This window comes from Symphalangus syndactylus, chromosome 5, assembly GCF_028878055.3.
Source record: "Symphalangus syndactylus isolate Jambi chromosome 5, NHGRI_mSymSyn1-v2.1_pri, whole genome shotgun sequence".
Lineage (NCBI taxonomy): Eukaryota > Metazoa > Chordata > Mammalia > Primates > Hylobatidae > Symphalangus > Symphalangus syndactylus.
In genome coordinates, this window is record NC_072427.2 from 130669322 (window position 1) to 130690002 (window position 20681).

The 20681-nt window shown below is 49.4% G+C and overlaps 1 protein-coding gene across 2 annotated transcripts in view; it reads left to right on the plus strand.

Moving 5' to 3' along the window:
• PLA2G4E (phospholipase A2 group IVE) overlaps positions 1-20681 on the plus strand; it is a 69368-nt gene that overhangs the window by 13725 nt on the left and 34962 nt on the right. The window contains exon 1 of one of the 2 annotated variants that reach the window (XM_063639601.1): positions 16748-16843. The exons of the other annotated variant lie outside the window; for it this stretch is intronic. Within the exon in view, the coding sequence (XP_063495671.1) occupies positions 16748-16843 (96 nt within the window). Of the gene's footprint in view, positions 1-16747; positions 16844-20681 lie in introns of those variants that run through there. 2 annotated transcript variants of the gene reach the window in all.

The window sequence follows — 20681 nt, forward strand, 5'->3', positions numbered from 1 at the left end:
GTGCTCCCAGATCGGAATGGGCGCCGACAGCGGGGAGAAGCCAGGCAACGGGAGCAGGCACTTCCAAGCCTGCAAGGCCGGGGGGTCAGGGGGACTTCCCGGGCCCCCAAGAGCACACAGAGGCCCTGGTCCACAGCCCCAACTTGGGCTGTTGCCTGCTCCCGGCTCCCGCCAGCTCCGTGGAGCATGCAGCCCCATCCGCCCCTCCTTCGCAGCCTGGGGCCGGGGCTCCAGGTCCTGGCTGGGCCCTGGCCGGTGTCCAGGGCAGGGACGACATGGCTACGAGCTCCCTCCTATTGCCCTGACAACCAGGGGCAGTCCAGGGTGGTGTGGATGGCAGGCCCTGGCCCAGCCTTTGGGAGTGTCAGGCTTGGCGGTCACCCAGATGCCGGATGGACCTGGGGACGTGGCCCTGAGCAGCGCCAAGCAGAGCCTCCACCCGAGGCACAGGAACCCGGCACTCTCGGTGGATGGCAGCAATGGCTGCTCCGCCGGCTGGTCCCCAAAGCGGCACCGCTCCCACTTTCAGACCCGGGACCCAGAGGCGCGTCCCCAGTTCCCCCTCCCCGGGGCTCCTGCTCCCTGTGCAAGAGCAGCACCGCCTCGGGTCCGGTTCCACCTCAGGGCCCTGCTCTCCCCATTCGCGCTGCTCCCCAGCTGCGCTGCTCCTCCGCCAGCTGGCGACCCGGCCCAGCCCCATCGCCGCGGCCCCCAGGGCGGTGGGCTGCAGAGGAGGCTGCTGGCCTCCTCCCCGCACCCTCCCTGCTGCGGCCGGTGATGGCAGCGGCCGCTCCAGATGATCCGACGCTGCCATCATTAGGAACAGCTTAAATGTCTATCACACAAAATCATAAGTTGTGGAATAGGTCACAACTGTGAAAATGAATGAACCATATCTATTCTTACCAATATAGGTGAATCTTACAAGCCTAATGTAGAGTGGAGAAAAAAACATGTTTATAGCGGAATGGGTATTTGTATGTTATCTAGCTTATACAAAGTTTTAAAACGTGAAATAATACCAAGTATAGCTCAGGAATACACACATAGGTAGAGAAAGAGTAAAGAAATGCCTGGGAGTGATAGACATGAATTCGGGTTGCTTTTAAAATGTATTAAGCAATATATACGATATAAAAAGTGTATAGAGAATAATAAAATGGATACCTATGACTCCACTGTCCAGCTTAAAAAAATCACATTGGTGACAGAATCAAAGGCCCCAGTGTGCTCCTTACCCAATCACTTCCCCTCTCTCTCTTCCTAGGGATAGTTTTTAACCTTTGGTTAAAAAGTTAACCTGAAGCCCAAGTGCCGAGCTCATTTGCAAATTCTTATCCTGACTTGCATGTGACATGATTTCCATTTCCTGTGGCTGATTTGCCACATGCCCTGGGCCTGCCCCATCCTGTCTGCCTTTCCCTTCCTTCAACTCAGCCTTACTCGCTGGGAGAGCATGGTTGCCTCTCCCATCCGCAGCAGGGGAACAAGGGTGAGTCCCCACTCTCTGGCCCCTAGGCATGGACAATAACCAACGCTCTTTATCTGTCCCAGTTTACAGGTGTTGAAATGTAATGTTTCAGGTGCTGGTTGCTCCTCCCATGACTGGGAGAGGCTTTCCCTATGCAGGGGATGTCACCAAGGCAGTAAGGTATGTGAGTGGTGGGTGGATGTATGACAGTGTTGACTTCCAGTCAAGGACAAATGAGAGATCGGAGAAAATCCTGGAAATGAGGTGAGAAGAATGGGAAGATGAGAGAAGGAACTTGGAAGATCTCTTCCCCCATGATTCCGAGAAGAGAGCTCCTGAAGGCAAACGCTCAGACATGTGCCTCCCACCCTAGATGTGCCCTGGAGGACCATATGCCCTAATTTAAAGGCATAAGGGACTCAGTTCAGGGGACAGTGAAGGGCGCCACCCTTGTGATCCCCTGCACAGAGCCCAGAGTACAGCCCTCCTGCAGATGTGGCAGCCAGGCGGATCAGGAGTATGCGTGGAGTTCTGTTCAGCTGCAAGTGGCAGAGTAACTAAAGCTGAATTCAAATACGCTTAAGCAAATAAAAAGCCTTTATTGTCTCATGTAACTGGGAAGTCCAAGGGGCATATAGGCTTCAGGCATAGCTGGATCTAGCAGTCCAGATCATGTCCTCAGGATTTTGTCTTTTTCTCTTCTCCTCTCAACTTTTTAAGGCTGAGTCCTTCCACATGGTGACAAAGATGGCCACCAATAACTCAAAGCTGACCTCTTCTTCTCTCTCTTTCTCAATATTCATATAATCCTTAAAAGGAGGATGTAGAAGAGGAGGAGGCAGAGGAGGAGATTTAATTGTTCCTGAACCAATCACTGAGTCTAAGATGATGAGAATGAGACTGGCCAGACTGGTCGGGGCCCACCTTTGAGAAAGGAGGATGATTCCCTGATGACAGCTCCATAAAATCCTAAAGGAAAACGGTGCTTTCTTATCAGAGGAAGGGGAAAGGGACTCTAGGGGTCATGTGTCCACTATACCAGCATCCCACATACAGACACAGTCAACCCTTAACCTCAGGACTGGCTTATGTACTCAGAATCAGCACATACAGATTTTCTTCATATTCTCCAAAATAAAATCAGAAAGTAATCAAATTATTCTTTCTCAAATAATTACAAAGCCTAGGAGTACTCCGGGTCTGGCATAACGGGTATGTCTCTACTTCCAAAAATACTGTCAAGAGAAATTAGAAATAAGTGATCTGATCATCCCAGTTTGCCTGGAACTTTCCAGTTTTAGCACTAAAAGTCCTGAGTCCCAGGAAACCCTTTGGTCTTGGACAAACCAGGATGTTTGGTTAATTTCAAATGTGTCTTTGGTTATTGTTTGCAGCAGACAGTTGCTGAGGGCTACAAGGCAGGTACTACAGGGGGTCAGGTCTGTGCTCTTGGAGCCCAGGGTCCTTCCCTCTGAATTTCTACATCACCAGAAAAAGGACTTGAACTCCTCTCTCCCACTCCACCCAATCCTTACACATACATGTGCACAAAGGGAAATAGCAGTTGAGAGAGGTGAAGTGTCATTTGCACCTTGGCAAGGGGTCTCTGCCAGGCTGCCAGCTCCCTCACACAGGACAGGAGGCCGGAGCCCATCCCCACCAGGGCCCACTCCACCCAGGGCCAGGGGCTGCTTTCACAGGCTGTGGGGTGGCAGCAGGGAGAGGGTTCCAGGTGGTGGCTCTTGTCCCTTTCCTGCTCCTCACAGACCAGAGGACCCTCTTCTGCCTTTGGTGCTTGGTCATCCATGTGTTCAGCCTCACCCAGGTGCTGCCTAGATGACAGAAACCAGGACTGCAGAGTCACCCCAAAGGACCTGCCCCTCCCACCCCAACCACCCAGGATGTCCTTTGCCCCAGTGCCTCCTCCAGGTGCCTGGCATCTCACCATGCTGGCCCTGGAGCCCACTAGTCACCAACCAGACAGAGTGCAGAGGCTGGGCAGGGCCCCTCCAAGAAGCCCTCACAGTGTCAGAAGGGCCAGCTCAGCCACTCCTCTATTTCCTCAGTGAAAATTCTTTAACTCAAACCTTAAAACCAACTAAATGGCACTGAAAAAATCCCCAGGGTATTTTGCCTTTACTGGCTACAAGACTTGCACTCATTCTTGTCTGGCAGGGCAAGCAGGGCCGAGGCTCATCGGGACAGCCAGAAACGGGGCTCCAGGACCACAGGCCCAGCACCACAGGGCTGCTGACTTTAATCCATCACAGTGCAACTGGACTTTATTTCCCAGCAAGAGCTCAGGAGCCTTCTTCCTCCTAAAGATCAAAGCAAGAACACGTGAGCATCCCCTCCCAAGTACTCTCACACAACACACACACTCACACAATATATTCACACAGCACACTCATACAACACGCACTTACACACTTACACAACACACCACTCACACAATATATTCACACAGCACACTCATACAACACACACTTACACACTTACACAACACACCACTCACACAGTATATTCACACAGCACACTCATACAACACACACTTGCACACTTATACCACACACCACTCACACAATATATTCACACAGCACACTCATACAACACACACTTACACACTTACACCACACACCACTCACACAATATATTCACACAGCACACTCATACAACACACACTTACACACTTACACCACACACCACTCACACAATATATTCACACAGCACACTCATACAACACACACTTACACACTTACACAACACCACTCACACAATATATTCACACAGCACACTCATACAACACACACTTGCACACTTACACCACACACCACTCACACAATATATTCACACAGCACACTCATACAACACACACTTACACACTTACACAACACACTCACACAATATATTCACACAGCACACTCATACAACACACACTTACACACTTACACAACACACACTCACACAATATATTCACACAGCACACTCATACAACACACACTTACACACTTACACAACACACCACTCACACAATATATTCACACAGCACACTCATACAACACACACTTGCACACTTATACCACACACCACTCACACAATATATTCACACAACACACTCATACAACACACACTTACACACTTACACCACACACCACTCACACAATATATTCACACAGCACACTCATACAACACACACTTGCACACTTACACACCACTCAGACACGCTCACAGCATACCCACATACGTACCTGTTCTCACTCACACACACAGTGGGGAGGGGTGGAGGAGTCCCCTGCCCTGGATCCTGCCAAGGACAGGCCACAAATTCCGTTTTCATGTAACCCAAATCTCGGTCCCCTCACTAAATATCAGCTTATTTTTAGTTACTTAAAGCTCTTTCCTTGCTGTGTTCCTCCTTTCTGACATCAAACACAATTTTTAGTCTGTGTTTTACCCCACAAATCTCTCACCTTATTCTCTTCTCTGTGCCCAAGCATGGCATAGCCTCACCAGGCAGCAAGGAACAAGCCAGACCCCAGAAATCAGCAGTGAGAAAGGCCTCTGAGGCCACTTGGTTGGATAGTCCACACCACGGCTGCCTCTCACACTCACCTGAGACGGTGAAAATATACAGAAGTCTCCCCACCCGGTGTTCTGTCCACCCCCACACTGCCTTCCTAAATGCAAATGGACATTAACCTAAAGTCAGTAGGGAGCCAAGGCCCTCGTCAGCTGTGCTGTCCTTGTCAAACCCAGGACGTGATCTGAAGGCATCTCCTGCTCATGTCCCTCCCAGGCCTGACACTGCCCCTTCTGCCTTCCCTTCCCTGTGGGGTGGTGGGCAGGGACCCTTGACTCCGGGGTTTGAACCAAATTGTGTCCATGGGGAATTATTTTTCTCTGTTAGAACTTGGCTGGAACCCAATTCAGTCAAAACATAGAGCACCAGTGAATGGAGTAGTATATTAGTCCATTTTGCATTGTATAAAGGAATATCTGAGACTAGGTAATTTACAAAGAAAAGAGGTTCTGCAGGTGATACAAGCATGACACCAGCATCTGCTTGGCTTCTGGTGAGCCCTCAGGAAGCTTTTACTCATGGCAGAAGGCTGACGGGGAGCAAGCGTGTTGGGTGGCAAGAGGGGAAGCAAGGAGGTGTTGGGAGGTCAACTCTTTTTTAACAACTAGATCTTGCGTGAACTCAGAGCGAGAACTCATTACCACCAGAAGGACCGAGCCATTCATGAGAAATCCATCCCCATTACCCAAATACTTTCCACTAGGCCCCACTTCCAACATTGGGGATCATATTTCAACATGAGATTTGGAGGAGACAAACATCCAAACAACATCAGGTAGACTAGAACCATCTGACATAGTTCTTAAGACAGTGGAACTAGGAGAAACCCAGCCTTGCTAAATTACTGCAGGGCTGAACTTGCTAGAAGACCTCCCCTTCCCTCTCCCTGTCTGGGAGTCTCCCAGAGGTGCCCTGGCTCAGGAGCTGATGTCAAGAAGCTTGGCAGAGTCTAGTTGTGGGTGCTTGGTCAGCCAGCCTCGGACCAAGCAAACATGAGGGCTGCCTTTTACAATCAACCCTCTGTGGGAGAACCCAGGAGCTTGGCAGGAGAGGACTGTGGGATGGAGGAGGGAAAAGGGAAGCCAGTGGGAGAAAGAGGAGGATGAAGGGAGAGGAAGAGAGGAAAATGAGAGGAGGAAAAATGGGAAAGTGCCAAAGAGAGGAGGCTCTGTGCAGGAGGCTGGGATTTTCAGAGAAGCCCAGATATGCCATCACTCTGTAAAAACATCAATCAGACCCAGCCATTTCATGTCTGGGGATTTAGCCAAGAGAAATGAAAATGTGTATTTATGCAGAAACCTGTGTGCAAATGTTTACAGCAGCTTTATTTATGATTGCTAAGCATGAAGGGAAGGAACTTTGTGACTGTGTGCCGTGGCTCATACCTGTAATCTCAGCACTTTGGGAGGAAGAGGTGGGTGGATTTCTTGAGCCCAGAAGTTCAAGACCAGCCTGGGCAACATAGTGAGACCCCAACTCTACCAATTTTTTTTTTAATTAGCTGGGCATGGTGGCAAATGCCTGTGGTCCCAGCTACTCAGGAGGCTGAGGTGAGAGGATCACTGGAGCCAGGGAGGTCAAGGCTGCAGTGAGCCCTGATTGTGCCACTGTACTCCAGCCTGGGTAACAGAACAACACTCTGTCTCAAAAAGAAGAAAGAAAAGAAAAAATTTTGCCCTTCAACTGATGAATGGATAAACAAATTATAATAATTTTACAATGGAATACTACACAGCAACGAAAAAGTAAACTCTTGTTACACACAAAAACCTGGACCAATCTCAAAAGCCTTATGCTAAATGAAAGGGGCCACACACAAAAGAGCAAACACTGCATGATTCCATTTATGTGAAATTCCAGAAAAGACACACCTAGTCTACAGCAACAGGAGGCAAATGAGTGGTTACTTGGGCTGAGGGGGAAGCAGAAGGATATGAGACCACCTCAACAAAGATGGAGCAGGACTCTGTTCTAGCTTAATGGGGGATGGCCAGAGGCAAAGTGAAGAAATGAATGAAGGCTGCCACCTGGCCTCCCACCATCTCCCTCTCACACAGACCCTGCTCCAAATTTCTCTTCCTCCTCCACAAACGTGCAGATTTCTCTTTCCTGAGCTCCATCCCCTCGGGGCCCACAGTGATAGTTGGAAAGCCTGATGCAAAGTGTGCCGTGCTCTGGGATCCTATAGTGTATTTGGGGAAAACTAAATCTGGTGGCTGTTCCTCGCAGATAAAGAGGGAAAGGCATTGATCTGGGGCCTTTCGCAGGCTACCACTTGCTCCAGGAGCCCCATGATGGCTGATGAAGGCCTTCCAGCTCACCCTAACCACACAGTGCTGAGGGTCACTTGTTCTACTGTAGGAGCAGGGTTTCCTCTCTTTCTTAAACTCTCTCTGCTCAAAAACCTTCCATGAGTTCCACTGCTGACTGAAGAAAGATTGCAATTCTTTCACTCCGTATCCATGAACCTCCTTAATTCCCTTCTCCAACCATCATTCCTTTACTGATGCCACCTCATCGGAGAAAAATGTCCTCTCCCCTCCTCTTCATTTGTCAGGCCCATATCCTTCCTTCTTCAAGAGCAAATTCAAATTCTTCCTCCTCCAGGCTCTCTTCTGACCTCCCCAGCCCTGAGTGGCCAAGCTCTCTGAGCAGCTTATTTTTACCTCTCTTCTCATATATGACATGATTGTCCTGAAACTATCTGTGTAACCTTCTTGCCTCATCCAACTTAAATTGGGAGGTCCTTGGGGCAGCGAAGATATCTTTGTATCCCTGATGTTACTGTACTGTGGATCACTTACAGTGAATCCATCACTAACAATCAGCCATGTGCCAGTCATGTGCTAAGGCCTTTACCTCATTTATTCTGGACAACCATCCCATGAGGTAGAAACTGTTAGGCTTCCCGCTTTACAGATGGAGAAACGCAGGCTTAGAGGGATAAACTCACCCAAGTCCACGTAGTTTATATATAACAGAATGAAGGTACAAACCCAGGTCTATTAAACTTAAAGTCTAGACCGCTATACCATACTCAGTCTTGAGATAATGACGATGTCATCCTTACCAAAGTGATGTGTGATAAGGAGTAAACTCAGTGTGCAGAAGGCTCTTGGCACCTCACTGTGTGAGCAAGAGAGTACAGAGCAGGGAAATAAAGCCTGGCATCTAGCTGAAACCAGAGGCCACAAGTTGTAATGGCAGGAAGAGAAATATTGAGCTGTGGATACAAGTGCTTTGAAAATGAAAAGGGCCAGGCACAGTAGCTCATGCTTGTAATCCCAGTGCTTTGGGACGCTGAGGTGGGCAGACTGCTTGAGCCCAGGTGCTTGAGACTGGCCTGGGCAACATGGCAAAACCCTGTCTCTACAAAAAAAAAAAACAAAAATTAGCTAGGCGTGGTGATGTGTGCCTGTAGTCCCAGTTACTCGGGAGGCTATCATGGGAGAATCACGCTTGAGCTTGGGAAGCAGAGGTTGCAATGAGCTGAGATCGTGCCACTGCATTCCAGTCTGGGCAACAGAGCGAGACTCTCTCGAAAAGAAAAGAAAAGAAAAGAAAAGAAAAACACTAAGCTGCCCTTAATATTTTGTAAAGAAAAGGCAGAGCAGAAAATATTCATGAGCCAGATACATTGATGACACTAAGAATACAAACATTACCTACATTGGAGTGAAGGTCCTTCCTTGTAATGTTTATACTTTGTTATCTTGTCATCATGAAATAGAGTCACATCTAGTTTGTTGGCCAGAAGTTCTGGGACATCTCAACATATTAACTTCCATGGTTGATTTTTTTAATCTCGTCTTACCCAGAGAAGCTGTAAGGCTTGTTTTACTTTATGTCATGAAAATTATATTCTTCATTGTACATTTGTTTTAGGAAATTGGATTTTATTTATCAAGGAACATAGGCACATAGAAGAAGACTTTTAAAAAGACAGTGCAGGCTGGGCACGGTGGCTCATGCCTATAATCCCAGCACTTTGGGAGGCCGAGGTGGGTGGATCAGCTGAGGTCAGGAGTTTGACACCAGCCTGGCCCATATGGTGAAACTCCTTCTCTACAAAAAATACAAAAATTAGCCCAGCGTGGTGGCTCACTCCTGTAATCCCAGCTACTCAGGAGGCTGAGGCAGGAAAATTGCTTGAACCCAGGAGGTGGAGGTTGCAGTGAGCCCAGATTACACCACTGGACTCCAGCCTGGGCAACAGAGTGAGACTCCGTCTCAAAAAATAATAAATAAAATAAAATAAAATAAAAACACAGTACAGAATCTCAGTTTTCCAGGTCAGCAGCTTTCTACCTGGGATCATAGTGGTTAAATCCAAACTAGCTAGTGTCACAGCTCCGTCACTTACCATCGTGACCTTGAGCAAGGTTCTTACCCTCTCTGTGTTTCAATTCTGCTTCTTTAAAATGAGATAATAATAGTATCTGCTTCGCAGGCAATATAAAATACTTAGACCAGTCCCTGCTACTTTGTAAACATTCAATAAGTGAGAGCCACTTTGCTCCTGTTGACATCTGTGTAATGTGTGTGAAAGTGTTGTAACTAATTTAGCCATTCCTTTACTGGTGGGCATTAGGTATTTCCAGCTGATGAACAAGACAGGCAATGTCCATGTCCTGAAAAGGGTTACAGTCTGGTGGAAAAAGGCAAAAAGAATAAGAAAACAAGATTAATGAGCATATGATAAGTTATGTTACTAGAGCAACACAGAAGCAAGTAGGTAGATGAGAGGTGGAGGGTGGCCCAGGCCCCATACATTATAGAGGGTGGCCCAGGAGGGCTGCCACAGAAAATGGCATTTGAGCAGGGCTGTGATGGATGAGACAGAGCAGCTATGAACAGAGTGGGGTCAAGGACTTCAGGCCAAATTCCCAACGTGGGAAGGAGGCTGGGCATGAAGGACCAGTGTAGCTGGAGCTTGGGTGTGAAGGGAAAAGTAGGACAAACGTGAGCAGCCCGACCACACAGACCTTCAGAGAAGGTCTGAAGTCAGCCGCCAGAAGTGAGGGGCGGGCTTGAATCCGGCCAGTCACATAATCTCGCTTATGTTTTCAGGAGATCACTCTTGCTTTTCTGTAGAGAGTGGCTTATAGGAAGGCAAAAGTAGAAGCAGGGAGACCTGTTAGGCGATGTAGGAGTTAAGTGGAGATAATGGCTTGGACAGGAGCAGTGGCAGCCACCTCTGGGAAAAAGCTGGAGGGAAAAAAAAATATCTCACTTGAGGTGCAGAGGACTCCAAGACATGGCCCAATATCCTCACTGGTCCCTGGGGGGCCCCTCCCAGCTTTCTTGATTGATTGCTATTTCCCTATACCCACAAAACTTTCCCCATCCCCTCCCAGCAGAAAGGCAATTATTTTACTGTATTCAATGTGTATTTTATTTGAATATATTCCCTGGCCATATTGAAGTTGTTGTGGATGCCTTGATAGATTTACCAGTGTTTCCTGACTCTTCCTGTCAACACTGAGTGTCCCAGACCCATCGTGTTGCTCTGCGTGCATCTTGTGTGTTGCTTTGAATGACTGCATCAGGTTGCATGTCCTTCACTCCCCATTCATGCTTCCGGCCACGCTCTCACATGGGCTGGTTCCACATTTCTCATACTGTAAGTGATGTGGAGTGAATGCCCTCATACACATCTTTCTTTCTTTCTTTCCCTTTCTTTCTTTCTTTCTTTCCCTTTCTTTCTTTCTTTCTCTTTTTTTTTTGAGATAGAGTCTTGCTCTGTCACCCAGGCTGGAGGGCAGTGGTGTGATCTCGGTTCACTGCAACCTCTGTCTCCTGGGTTCAAGCGGTTCTACCTCAGCCTCCTGAGTAGCTGGGATTCTAGGCACCCACCACCACGCCCAACTAATTTTTGTATTTTTAGTAGAGACAGGGTTTCACCATGTTGGCCAGGCTGGTCTCGAACTCCTGACCTCAAATGATCCCCCCCGCCCCCGGCCTCTTACAGTGCTGGAATTACAGGCATGAGCTACCACACCCGACCCTCATACATATCTTTCTATATCCAAATCAGAATTGCTGTCCGATATCCTTACTTTGACTAAGTGATGACAGAGTGTCCTCACTGACCTGATAGTCTCCTCTTCCACAGCAGAGCACAGTGGTGACTCTGTTCCCATATCCCCACCAACATTTGCCATTATCCTACTTTCTCAATGTTTTCCAATTTAGTAGCTATAGTAAAATCTCACTTTCATTTTTATTTGCATTTCTGATGAATTTGCATTTCCCTGGTTTTTCCCTGTGTTAATTTTTTATAGCCTGCCTTTTTATGTGGTATTAAATGGGAATGCTGTTTTCTTTTACTCTATATAGTAAGTCACTTTTGCCATGTCACCCATTAAACAGTTTATTCTTTTCCCATTGACTTGTGGTGCCAATTTTATCATATATTAAGTTCCCTTGAAAAGCAGGGGTCTGTCTCTGATCCCTCCATTTTGTTCCCATAATATACTGTTTTTAGTATGGCTTTGTAATTTATCTTAGTACCTGGTAGGGCAAGACTCTCCTCTATATCTTTTTTTTTAAGTGATTTTGTTATGCATGAATATTTATTAAGAGGGGAAATGTGAGATCTATTGTACAGGTGGAACTCTGCTTATGGCATCTTTTGCTTTACCGAAGTTTAAAATTTCTGTGTATTCAAAACTGGCAATATTTCCCTACTTGCTTCTAGGTTTTATACCTTGTTTAGGAAGATCCTCCTCCACCCAACATTATATAAATGTACTCTCATATTTCATTTTAAATTATATATAGTTTTATTTTAATGGTTAGATATTTAAGCTATCTGGAATTTATTTTGTGAAGTTAATTTGATTTTATTCCAAATGGTAAGCAAGCTTTTCCAATAATGAATGGTCCATCCTTTCTGACAGAGCAGGAGCACCGTCATCTCAGACAAACACCACCACTCTAAGTTCCAGCTCCCTTTCTAGCCTCATGCATTTCAAGGAAATCACTTCTCTTCTAACTACAAGCAGTCAGAAAGAGCAGGCAGTAAAACACAGATAAGACAGCTTGGGCACAGAGGGAGGTAGGGGAACGTCTCTTGGGTAACTGCCAAACTTCACCCACATACAATGGGTCCCAGTAAAACATTGGGCCTTAATAAGCACATTCCTTTCCCTTCAGGTGCACTAAGATAGGGAAGCTAAAAGCAGACTCCAGTGGGGGGTGGGGGGGTATGCCTGCAGCTACAGGAAGATGTATGGGAACAGACACACAACTCTCCCTCCCAGATAAGCACAACAAAGAGACACAGAAGCAGTCCAAGGCTAAGATAAACTCTCCCACTCTGAATCCTTAAAAACTCTTAGTCTGTAAGAGAGTATGCCTCTGACCTAACTTTGCCAGAGGCCCCTCTCAGGTTTGTTTTCTCTTAAGTAAACCTGTCTTGACTGGCGAGTCACCTTTCATGTTTCTTTCCTCTTTCTTTCTTTTTTTTTTTTTTTTTTGAGACAGAGTGAAACTCTGTCTCAAAAAAACTTCCTTCCCAGGCTGGAGTGCAGTGGTGCGATCTTGGCTCACTGCAACCTCTGCCTCCCGGGTTCATGCCATTCTCCTGCCTCAGCCTCCCGAGTAGCTGGGACTACCGGCACCCACGACCATGCCTGGCTAATTTTTTGTGTAGTGGAGATGGGGTTTCACTGTGTTAGCAAGAATGGTCTCGATCTCCTGACCTCGTGATCAGCCCACCTCAGCCTCCCAAAGTGCTGGGATTACAGGCGTGAGCCACCGCGCCTGGCTCCTCTTTCTTTAATTCTTACGCTTTCACCCTGATTTCACATACTTCCTTTATTGTATGCTAAAATTCCATGTATACATAGAGCTGCTCCTGGGCCCCACCTGGTTTATGGAAGGTATTGGAATCCAGAGTTTGTTGGCAAAGACTGGAAAAGTGTTAGGTGCTTTTCGGCAGAAGAACGAGAGGTTGAAGGGAGTGTTTCTAAAGCTCACAGGCTGCAGGAGGCAGAGAGGAGGCTGGAGACAGGTGCTGCCGGCAGGAGGTGGGAAGGAAGGGACAGGGCCCTGAGGCCCCTGGAAAGAGGACAGTGAGGAGTCATCCTTGCTGGGCCCACAGGGGAGTGGCATCCACTGGGCTTCTGGGAGGAACGTGCTTTTCAATATTGGGTTACCTAGGCCAAGAGGCTGCTGGCAGAGGCAGTGCCTGTTCACCCCAGCTGAAGTGCCAGGTAACAAGCCTGGCGATGGGCCTGGAGTCAGAGGCCTCAGCGCACACAGCAGCAAGGCTGGGCCCAAGTAGCCCAGGGGATCTGAGGATCCTGGGGCTCTCTGGTCATCAGTGCTGGGTGGAAAGAAACTGTTCCTTCCCCTTGTCGCAGAGATGGGTTCAGAATTTCCACACAGAAGGAACTCTGCCAAAGGAGCACTTGACTTGGAGCAGCAGTTGTGTACCAAGATTGCTGCTTTGGCACCCGCACCCTGACATGGGGATGTCATTGTTTGCCTGACGCTCCTTACTCACCATCCCAGTCCACTTCCACCCGCCCCAGTCCTCTGCTCCCCTCCTGTCCCACTTAGAGCCCACACTGGACAATTTACCCTTTAATTTTGCCCCCTTTCCTCCCCTTTCTAGATTATACATTCTTGGTTGTTTTATTCCAGACCCCACCCGAGTGGTCAGCACAGAGATGGGCACCCAGCAGGCAGTCGGTAAATACTTTCCAGTAGATCGGTCCACTTAGTTCAAGGTCACGCTGGCTCCCACCTGGGACAGAGGCACCACAGAGGATGTGGGGGAAGAAATTTCCACCAACCTCCCATCAGCCCCCTATTCAATTTGATTTAATTTAACTAAAATGAGTTGAGACTCTGCTCTCGAGGAGTTGATAGACAGTGAGGAAACATACGGGTTGGAGACCTAGATTTTCCACACATTGCGTAGAATGGATGAGTGTGGAGTTGGGAGTTGTGGCTGGGCTTCTTCAGTGAGAAGAGGCCAAATAGGAGGCCTTGAGAAATGCCCTGGTGTTTGGGGCTCACTCTGGCCTATCTGATTGGGAAGGATGGGGGAGTGGAAGTGATGAGGAGACAGATGGGACCCCATGACTTTCAGGACAGTATAGTGCTGTGGGTCGAGTTGCCACAGAAGCTGCTGGACTTAGCTTGTATGGCCTGTTCTGGCCTTATCTCTCCCTTAACTTCCCACCTTACTTCCCCTATCCCAGATGGTTCACATCTCACCTCCTAATTGATCCCTTGTTTCAACATCAATCATCCTTGCCTTCTTAAAGTTCAGCTCTCCTGCTCAAAAACCATCAATAGCCCCCTACTGCTTAGAGACTATGTCCAAATATAAAGTACGGCCTTTTAGGGTCATGATTATTTGGACCATAATCTAGTATGGAATGAAGGGTGACCTCTGAACACAGGGCAGACTGGGTCCAAATGCAGGGCCAGAACCAAGTTGGTGGTATCTGTGGGACCTCTTCATATGCCTGGCCCTCCAGAGAGCAGAGGGGCCTTACCTGGCTGTTTTCCAGATTTGTTCTTTCACAAAGCCCCCTTCTTTCTGCCCAATTTCTACCACCCCTGTGTTCCACTCTCTACCCCCGGTATCTCCTCCCACACAACTCACTGCACAGACACCAGACCACCTGCATACCTAAGCGTGCCCTGCTTTCTGGCCTCCCTGCCCGTGTTCATGCTGTTCCTTCCTCCTAGGATGCCTCTCTCTTCCTCCTAGTAGTCCCTAGGCTCACTAGCTGTTGAAATCCCATCCCTCGTCTAAAGCCCAATTCAGATGTCACCTCCTCTGTGAGGCCTTTTCAGATCCATTCTTTCCCTCTCCAGCTGGAATCCATTTTCCATCTTCTGTGTTCCCTAGCCAGTTCTTAGTTGTGCAGCAGAGCGCTGTAAACCAGGGGCCCCCAATCCCCTGGCCACAGACCAGTACCAGTCCGTGGCCTGTTTGGAACCAGGCCACACAGCAGGTGGTGAACGGTGGGCGAGTGAGCAAAGCTTCATCTGTATTTACAGCCACTCCCCATCACTTGTATTACCACCTGAAACCCACCTCCTGTCAGATCAGCAGTGGCATTAGATTCTCATAGGAGCACAAACCCTATTGTGAACTGTACACTCGAGTGATCTAGGTTGCACATTCCTTATGAAAATCTAATGCCTGATGATCTGTCACTCTCTCCCATAACCCCCAGATGGGACCATCTAGTTGCAGGAAAACAAGCTCAGGGTTCCCACTGATTCTACATTATGGTGAATTGTATAATTATTTCATTATATATGACAATATGATAATAATAGAAATAAAGTGCACAATAAATGTAAGGCACTTGAATCATCCCAAAACCATCTCCTGCCCACCCGTGGAAAAATTAACTTCCATGAAACCAGTCCCTGGCACTAAAAAAGGTTGGGGACTACTGCTGTAAACCATGGATCCTCACAAATGTGAAGGAAGGATTGTTATTGATCCTTCTAAGATGCCCCCTGTCACCATAGGGAAACTTGGATCTCTGAGCCTCTGAGGGGTTGGATGCATCTGGCTCTTCAGCCAGACTGTCAGCAACTTCAAGCTTAGGATTTCCTCTCTTAGTAGGATGTATGCAGCAGATGCTTACTAGGTACATGAGCTAAATTGAATTTGTGAAGTTTGCTGAGGGATGTGGTGCTGAGTCTCCGTCCTTGGCAAAGGAGAGGAGGGCAGGGCAAGGAACGAAGCCGGGAGAACAGCAGGCTAAGGCCCCTCCACTTTCTGGAGAGCCAGGCACGTGAAGAGTTCCCACAGGTACCTCCCACCGGGTTCCATCCCTGCATTCACGCCCCATCTGTCCCATGTTCAGATCTCATCCTCAATTTCAAAAAAGCACCTCTATCTATGGGCCAGAAAAGCCGGTTGTGGGGCCCCAGGCAATAGCTCAGACAGGAAACTCCCAGTGTACACAGTCAGGCAGCAGAGCAGGCAAAGCTGCCCTTGTCAGGCCCCTCAATGAGCCACCAGGCTAGAGATAGGAATCATCTGGGTGGGGCGGGCGCATCCTCCAAGCTGTCCTGAGACCAAGCAGGGGCTGGACACGCCCTCTCTCCACCTGGCCTCCCAGAAGGGGGGACAGGGGATGGTTGCCCCAGACCCTTTTCTCACAAAGTATTGGGCAATTATTTTCTTTCTTCACCCTCTAGCTTTGGGAGCCCTGACCCTCCTCTGTTTGGGAGTTGTGGCCAGGGACCCCATGAAGGTCACAGCTCCTGGGGTACCAAGCCATGAAACTGAAGTGGAGTTGGGAGCAATGGTCACATCCTCCTGGAGGGGCATCTATGAGCCATGACATCTATAAGTTGAAGAGACAGAGCTTTCCCAAATTATGGCGGGCTAGTCCTACAGTTGTGTGGGTCCAGTGTCCTCTTCTTGCCACCTACTGTGCCCTTGAAGACCTGGTCATTCTGAGTGGCTGGGGGCTACGGACTGCTGACCCCAAAGGCCAGAGCCCTGCGGGTCCCTGTATTTCTATGACCTAAAGACCTGTGATTTCTTTGATATGAAGAGATCTAGGCCCATGCACCCTATCTGTCTACTCACTCAAACCACTCCCAGAGCAATCCCAGCTACTGCCAAGCTGTGGCCAGGAAGGTGGAGCTCTGAGTCAGAGTATAAGTTCCTGATCTTGCCACCCAGCTGGAGAGCCGCCGTGATGCTCCTGAGGCAGATGCCCGCCTGGGTCTCCCACTCCCTGCCAGACCCATGCCAAGCAGAAGACAGCAGGCCCTCGGCCACCTGTGCCTTGAAGGTGAGGGAGGGGTGCTCAGTGGCTGGGGCCAGAGGCTGAGGGCTAGGGAGGCATGGCCAGGAAGTGAGGGGCAGGGGCAGGGAGCTGAGGGCAGGAGACGGGCCTCAGGGAGGGCTGGGAGGCACTGGACATCCCAAGGACCTGGGCGCAGGCAGCCTCATCTTAAAACCTGGGGGAAGTGGTTTAGCCCAGTTGAGGCCAGGGCTCCTGCTTGGGTGGCCCAGCTGAGAGTACCCTCAAGCTTTTCAAGGCATCATGAAGTGGCTTGAGGCCATCCTGGGGCCAGGCTAGCACCCAGGGTAGAGAGTATGCCAGGGGGATCCACATTTGGCCTGCCCTAATGGCAAGCAGGATTTAACCCTGCAAACATCCTAAGCTTCTATTCTGTGCAAGAGTATGGTATAGTGTATGGTGAGAATTGGTGGCATTGTCAATCTGTTGCCATCAGCCACGAAGCTGCCCACCTAGGTTTACAGTCAAGGCTCCTGGGTCCATCCAACTCCTCACAGCCTCACAGGGAGACCTCTGGGTTCATGGATCAGGTCTAGGGCTCTAGACAAACTCTGCCCCAGTTTCCCCATCTAGGCAATAGGGAGATGGCCTCAATGCTTCAATCTGCTGTAGGTTCATCTTGGGAAGGATCATTAATTGGCTCCTTGAAGGCAGCACTTCTTCCTCATTACCCTCCCCAGGGCCACCTCCCTGGCTCAAGTTAAATCATTGAATGCCATGGGTGATGCCCTGAAAGTGCTTTGTCCCTTGGTGGGGGAGATGGAGACCCTGTTCAGTCTCCAAGGAGCCCAAGTCAGGGAGCTCCGTGGTGGGTGGTGGCTGGTGCCCCCGCTGCCCAGCCAGGTAGACACTGCCTCCTGGGGTGTGCCCTGGTTTCCCCACAGCACTTGTGTGGCTGGAAGGGCCTCTGGCCACCTATTGTTCCTGCCAATCTTTTTAAGCCTCCAAGAGCTTGGACCAGGAGAGGGCTTCCACAGAGGTAACAGAATTTACCTCAAAGGGGGCAGTGAAGCAGCTAAGAGCCCAGGACCCCAAATGTGGCTTCAGGAGCCTCTCCATGAGCTGCATCTGTCCCTGTCAGGCCTGGAGGGTCCATGTTGGTGCCGGGATTTCTTGCCCTGACCACTCAACTAGCTTGGTGATAAAAAGGAAAACAGCCATAGTAGCTCCTCCCAGGTGACTCTTAGTCTGGGATGTTGCTCAGAGTGGCTGGGACATGTATTAGGGTCCCATCATGTCCCCTCCCAATGGTCTCCTTAAAGGAGGGCCCACATGTTCTGGAAGACAGCACCTGGCTAGTCTAAGCTCTGACACAGGTGTTGCAAGGAACTGAAGGGTACACCCAGCTCTCTAGGGAGGAGGAGGTGGCATCACCCGCCTGACCTGACCTGAGAAGCCCTGGGGAGGGAGTTCCTGCAGGCTCCCCAGGAGCCATCTTCCCCTCTTTCCAGGCACCCCAGACTTCATGGGATGGTTTGCTGAGGGTATGTCTGGCCCAGCGATGGGCATCAGACCCACCACTTCTGAAACGTGGTTGTCAGACCCTTCCCCAGACCCCACTCGCACCCAGGAGCCTGACCCTGGGAGCCCTTCGGTAATTCAATATTCTTTTGACTGATTTGTGGTAACGGCTATATTCTTGGGGTATAGGGAGAGCTCCAACGTGGAGGCTGAGGCTTTTTCTTCTGTCTCTGCTACTGACTAGTCTAGCACGTGGCCTGGAGGAAGCTGCTAGCTGGTGCTATACATTCACAGTGAGAGCCAGGTGGATGGAGTGCATGGGCCCTGGAGACCTGCACCCAAGTCCTGGCTCTGCCACTCCGGGGCAGTGTGAGCCTGTTTGAGATGTAATCTCTCTAAACACGGCCTTCCCCTCTGTAAAGCAGGGATAATGATGCCTTCCTTGGCGGTAGTTGGAGGGTTAGATAAGAGCATATGCACAGCACCTAGAGCACAGCCCAGCTGGGCCTGCCAGAGCAGAGTCATACATTTTGTTCCCCACCCCCACCCCTGCCAAAGGTCATATCTATAAAAGTAGGGGTGGGAAGGGGCAGCATTGGATTGCATCATAGCCAATCCTGAGATTCAAGGGGCTGCCTCTTTTCCACATGAGCTAGCAAGGTCCCCCAGTCCCCAGTAGGTCCGCAGGGGGCAGTGGAGTCCTGGCAAGATCAACCCCAGAATCCAGGCTAGGGAGGAGGCTGGGACCGTGTGTCTGCAGCCTGAGCAGTGGGGCCCTCTCCCTCCCCTGGCTTCCCAGAAAACTGCTGTCCAGCCTGTCCTCCCTGGCCCAGCTGTACTGGTTGGCAAAGTGGCTACATATACCTCTGTACTGTTTGCCAAACAGTTCCTGCCCTGAGCTCCAAGTCCCCAAGTGCTCCGTGGTCCTTACCCCAGGGCCCTCCCAATGCCCCCATGAAGGATGAATGCCTGTCCCTACTCCAGGGCTGCAGCCCAGCTGGCATGGTGTGTGATCATGTCTGTTTTTAAATACTTTGACTCTTCACCCTGATACCCAATCCCAGCCAGGGCATCCTGTTCTAGGGACGAGCTTGTCTGAGTCCTTAAAGCTTTGGCCCTTACCACACCGTGAGCAACCCTGTAAACTTGGGTTCCATAGCCTCCCTGGTTTCTGGTTCCCACACGCACATCACAGACACGGTGCTTTGCTCGATTACATCTTTCCACTGTAGATTAATTACCTCCAGGCCATGAATTTGTGCTGATCTCTAGCAACACTGATCGAACAGATTATATCAGAAGCAAAATAGATACATTCATTGCAACCCAAGAAGGCCATTTCTCATAGACCTGGTTCCTGGAATGCATCTGGGCCCCAGAGCTAAGTCCCATATTCCTGCTGCCTTCCTCCCAGCATGGCCCGGCTGGGATGTCTCTCGAACCCACTTCCCAGTCCCAATTCCGTGCTGGCAAAGTGTGGTTGTCTCCTGAAAACTGGGTCTCTCCTGAAAATTCGTGAGCTGGAGGGTGTGATCTGAGGCTCAAGTAGAGCAATCTGTGGCTACTGGAAAATGGGAACTTCTCCAAAGACCCTTATGGCTCTGAGGTGCTCTAGATGTTTAAAAAGAGAGGGATATCCTAGAATGTGTTGGTAGAAACAGCCAGTAAGAGCGTAGGCCATAGAAGAATTGTCAGAGTTTGGTGGTTATTTTTTTGGCTTTGGGGGAGTGCTGAGTGAAAAGAAGAATCTGTCAGAAAAATTGTTTTAAAGAGAAGAAAAGCAAGGAAGAGGAGATGAGGGCAAGCAACATTTGTCTTCCTGTTTGCCAAGTAAACTGAGATGATCTCAGTGGGAGAAACACAGGCTTGGGAAGTAGCATTGGATGTCTCTGATTCTAGCTGTAAGCCCTGCGTCAAAGGGCTTAGCCTCTGATTCTCCATCTGTAAAGACGAGGCTAAAAATAAGCGCTTCATGGGGCGGTTGTAAGGATTAAGCAAGATAATATACAGAGAATCTGTACACAGCACCTGCGCATGGCTGGCATGCAGCAGATGCTAGCTATTATTGTTGCTGAGTTAGAGCAGGAAGAAATGGTCGCCTGCATTGGAAGGCACTGAGGTTAGATGATGGGAGTGAACTTGTCCTGGAAGGCAGGACACCTGGAGTGAGGTCCTGAGGGAGAGTGTGGCTGTGCCTTCCCTGCCAGAGTAGATACTGAAGGAGGCAGGCTGGGCCACAGGCAGCCCCTCTTGGAGGCAGGAGAAGGACTGTGATGGCCGAGAGGACCACGGGACCTGGGTTCAGAGCCCTAAAACACTGTGGAATATCCCTCAGGACGGACTCCTGCCTGGGCTGAAGCCTTCA